Source organism: Montipora foliosa, chromosome 2, assembly GCF_036669935.1.
Source record: "Montipora foliosa isolate CH-2021 chromosome 2, ASM3666993v2, whole genome shotgun sequence".
NCBI lineage: Eukaryota > Metazoa > Cnidaria > Anthozoa > Scleractinia > Acroporidae > Montipora > Montipora foliosa.
The window spans coordinates 29239004-29244003 of record NC_090870.1 but is presented as its reverse complement, the minus strand read 5'-3'; the positions used below and the strand labels follow the sequence as shown (position 1 = coordinate 29244003).

Genomic DNA, 5000 nt, shown 5'->3' with positions numbered 1-5000 from the left:
AGGGCCTTGTTTATAATGAAGAATGTTCGTCACTTTTAGAGTTGCACAACGTACTTTTTAGGCAAGAAACTTAAGCCTTTCGTCTTTTAATTTTGTTGTAATATTTAACTGAATATTCTGTCGGGTCCGGAAGCATTCTTGGTCGGGTTTATATTTACCCGTGACCGGACTCTTACTTGCAACAATGTTGATCAATCCCTCACTGAATAACCATTTCTTCCAATAATGAAGCAAAAAATGGACAACAAGCTTTCTTTCAAATAATTCTTGACTGACAAGAATTAGTCGAATTTCAAATTGTTTTTTACCTGAAGACTGTGCAGAGTTGAGTACAAATAAACAAAATTACATATAGCCAGAAAATTGTAAACACAGACTACTCAAGGTGCTTTCCGTCTCATGGACTCTAGTATCCAACTCAAATAAGTTACCAGAGAATTTGCCGTTTGGTTTCAGTGTTACACATAACACTACAGTTTTTAAAATATTACCGAGAATTCGACGAAGAGGTAAATCAGCGACCAAATTTCTTGTGTGTGCGTGTGTTGTGGCGATGTTTATTTCAAGCTCGTATGCAAATTTTTAACAGAGAAAATTGAATTACAAAAAATAATCCACTTAAAGGTCGTTAAAAAGCTTTATTTTTGGTAGTTCATTTGGACGAAAAAATGTCACAAAAACCTTTTCAACCGTAAAATTTATTGAAACAAACAAAATATCTGCTGTTAGAGGCAAAAAAGAAACCCTTCCAATTTCAATTACGTGCTTGCAAACAAGAAATATAACAGTAATTAAATAAATTGCAGTATGACAGTTCACATCAAACCTTTTTAACGCGGGGCCGGGACCGGGACCGGGGTCGGGGTGCCTTTTTTTTTCCAATTTTTTTCTTGTTTCAATTTTTGTCGTTATGCTCCTATACTGTTGTTTTCGAATGACAGGCATCTGTCCTTCATTTATGGTGGAAATTTGTTTACGGAAGCTATGAAAAATTCTTGAGGGACATCTCAGTTTTTTTTCTCGAAATCGGACTTTGTTTTTTTGTGTTTTAAAATCGAAGTTGGTTTTTGCGAGCATCTGACTTAGTCTTTCCTAAAATCGGAGTTTGTTTTTCGAAATTAAGATAATTTCCGAAAATGCTGAAATTGGAGTTTATGAAATATTCGCCAACTGCCATAAACACTGATGCGGGGAGACTCGCTGAGCTATGGCGTTCCGTTACGGAAAAAAACCTTCAAAACGCGTTCATACAAAATTAAACGCGCACAAATAAAGCGAAACTCGTTCATTTAATATCAAAACAGCAAAAAATAAATCAATTCATATATGGTAATTGTTATGGCCTTAGGACCTTCCTGTCACTAGCGTGACGTGTTGTTTTGAGGTATATAAAAATGTCGGTGAGAAGCCAGCTCACCCATTACGAATTGGGAGAATCCTTTCTTTCTTTGCAAGACTTATTAGTGCTTTCACTTAAAGCAAGCTTGTCGTTCAACTCTGCTGAATTCCTTTCACGAAACCTCGACGGTTTCGAAAGAACTCTGCGCGTTTTGTCTTCAAGACTACGCGTTTCGTATTGGTCCGAAGTACAACTACTTTCTGACCACGACACTCCCTTGTTTACCACTCCAATTTCACTCTGAAATTCTCTTAATTCGAAAAGCAAACAAAGATGTCCCTTTCGTAGCTTCTGTATGTTCCATATTTTTTGACTAATTTCCACCATAAATGAAGGAAATATGCCGGCGAACATTCGAATATAACATTACAGGAGAATAAGAACAAAAATTGAAACAAAAAAAATTGGAAAAAAAAAAGACACCCTGACCCCGGCCCCGGCCCCGGCCCCGCGTTTTGGTTACCACCAAGAGAAAATGAGGGGACAGAGAAGGAGGCTCCCGGTCCAGCCCTTGGGATATGTCATGTCCACGAAAGTTATTTTTAGACGAGCGGAAGTCTTCCGAGACGTCCGCATGCAGGCCAACCTCGGTCCGATGTTTGAAAGAAAATATATATTCATCAGCCTTCCACGTGCGCCATCATTTTCTCTTTTCACTAAAAACCTGAGAGCGAAGCAAGACTGCATGCGGACGTCTCGGAAGACAGACTTCCCCTAAAACAAAGACTTCCGCTCGTCTAAAAATAACTTTCGTGGACATAACATATCCCGGCTAACGCCTTGAGCCTCCCTCTCTTTCCCCTCATTTTCTCTTGCTACCACCAATGAAGGTATGAATTCATTATTGAAATTTTGGGTAGTAGCCAAAACGCAGGGCCGACCCCGACCCAGACCGCGGTCCCGGCCCTGCGTTTTGGTTACTACCGAAATTTTATGAAAATACTTCGACTTGGGCCATTTTAGTTTCAATAGGAATAATATAACATGTTAATATAACATGGTAATCTGTTACAAACAGATCCTGTACAAATGGTTAAGAAAAAAGAAGTTCTTATCGTTCTACCTTTCTTAGGTCATCACAGCAAACACCCACCTCACAAAACAGCTGAGGTCTTGTATAAACAAATTCTATGGTATTTTCAACGTCACAATAGTTTTTCAGAACACCCGAAGAATCAAGTCTTTTTTCCCCTACAAAGATAAACTAGCTCCTTCCTTCAGGTCAAAAGTAGTGTACAGAGCAAACTGCTGGGATTGCAATGATTTCTACATAGGGAAAACGAAACGCCGATTACGTGACAGAAAAACAGAACATTTGAAAGCTCTAACAACAAATTGTCACGAATCTGAAATTGCTGATCATGTTTTCTCAACCAACCATAGAATTAAGTGGGATCATTTTGAAATATTAGCAACTGATCGATCAGACATGCATTGCAAAATTAAAGAGTCGCTGTTGATCCGTGATCTTAAGCCGGCCTTAAATGAAAACGTTGGCAGTGAGAAACGCTATCTCTATTATTTGGATACTGTTGTCGTTTTATGTCAATCAATTTCGTTAGTTCCTAGTCCGTACAGCTGTATTTTTGAATTTAAATTTATCTGTAACTGAATAGTAATCACTTGTGATGATGTATGTTGTAACATACGAAACGTTAAGTTTATAAACGTTATGCATTTCAAGCAAATGTTTGTAACCGCTGTTTGCGTTTTATACCGAAATTTTGTTCGATATTCAATTTTCCGTGTTCGTTATTCTTTAACGGAGACCGTCAAATTCTTTAAACCAAATGTTTGAACGCTAAAAAATTCCTTATTCATAAGCCGTCATTCGTTATTTGTTATTCCGCTTCCACCTTCGAGAAAGAAGGAACAGCTGCCGACGGGAAATTAAAAGGACTTAAATAAATTTAAACTTTCACAAAAAATGAAGCCGCCAGGCCCGGATTGGGACAGTTTAGATTTTATTTTCACTGTGGGTTTATTTAAAAAGGTGAAATGCAAATTTTACATTTAAACATTATCCTGACAATCAAGGAAAAAAAATTGGATTTCAGTTATTAATGATAGCTTATTACTTCCAGCCACGTCTCGACATACTCTTCCACACGGCTTAATACTAATTTCGTGAAGTAGTGCGTGAACAATCTCTGCTGATGAACCTACAAAAGCGAATAGTTAGAAATCAAATCTTCGTCGGAACTACTGCGCTATATTTGTGGGTTCACTTATCGTATACAAACACAAATGGAAATGCAGGTATTGTTTTTTCATTTCTGCTGGTATTTGAGTCCTGAATCTTGAAGTGAACAAATTTCCTTTGAACGAGTATTTCAAAGAATAAGAAAAAAATGATTAGGTTTCAAAAATTTATGTTTTCGAATTTCCAATGTCAACTTATTTCTCAAGAAATAACAGATAGTCTCCCACAGCGCTTCGACTCTTTGCTGGGCACTTTGTCAGGGGCACCCAACGTCAATTTTCGGAAAATATCTGTTCGGAAGACGATTTGAGATCTAGAATTTTCGGAACATTTGTTGTAAAATTTATTGCTTGCCTGCCTGTCCTAGGATTTTCGAACATCCAAAAAATGGTATAATTGCCCATTTTAAACGGACTTTAACCTCAAAAAGGTCACCTAGAATTTTCGAGAGCCTTTTTACTGGCTAAAATTTTCGAAAACCAGGAGATGGGCTCCTGCGAAAACGCAAGTTTTGATCCCTAAAATTTTCGGACCACTAGATTTTCAGCTAGGAAATCCGAATAGATGAAAAATTTTTAGGGGATAAAAATATGCCTATATCTACAGTTAAAATACTAAAATAGGTTAAACAATGCCATGTTTAAGTGGTTTTGAACTATATTCTCGTTGGGTGCCCCTGACTTTGTGTTGGGATTCTATGGAAAGCCACAACTTTCTTAAGTATTCATTATTCTTTTGGTCTTGAAGATTTGTCTTGTGGTGTGGTTTTGTGATTATGACGGTGACGAGGTTTGATAGTTACGTTTGCTGTGTTTCCGTCATCATGATGTGTTGAGATCCTTCCTTTGACGTGCTGTGTTTACATTTTATAATTATGTGGTGTGGTTCTTTTACATATTATAACCCGCCAATCGTAAAAAAATTCCGATCTTTGTAATGCTTCCGAAATGTCGAAATGGTTCCGTTGGTTCGGAATGGTTCCCAAGTCGACAATCCTTTCTCCGTGGTTCCAAAATTTCGTAAACCATCAAGGGGGATTGGGCTAGGGGAGGATGACTGTAGTCTATTCCTTGAAGATCAACCAGCCACCTTGATAAACTGTCCCCTATTTAATTTAAGAGGGTATATTTTGAATATTCCACTGAAAAGAATGCCCAAGACCTGTGTCACTTAACAAATAAACGTGTTATTTGACTTTATTCTCGTATGTCAAAACACTTATTATTTCGCTATTACGTCATTTTACCATATTTGGCCAAGAGAACGCGAGAAATATGAGACGGTAATACACTTTAATGTCCCGTTTAGACCGATTTAGAACAGAGCAAGTACGGACGGAACGGGAGTTTTTCAATGAAAGAAATTGTTTTCAACATGATGCAAAGACTGAGAATTTAG

At 37.6% G+C, this 5000-nt stretch overlaps 1 protein-coding gene across 2 annotated transcripts in view; it reads left to right on the top strand.

The window, feature by feature from the left end:
• Positions 1–3458: 3458 nt before the first annotated feature.
• The window catches only part of LOC137992803 (uncharacterized), a 35717-nt gene continuing 34175 nt past the window's right edge, over positions 3459–5000 (top strand). For both annotated transcript variants that reach the window (XM_068838323.1, XM_068838322.1), the window contains exon 1: positions 3459–3658. In XM_068838323.1, coding sequence (XP_068694424.1) covers positions 3556–3658 — 103 coding nt within the window. In that variant the 5' untranslated portion in view covers positions 3459–3555. The remainder of the gene's footprint in view (positions 3659–5000) is intronic.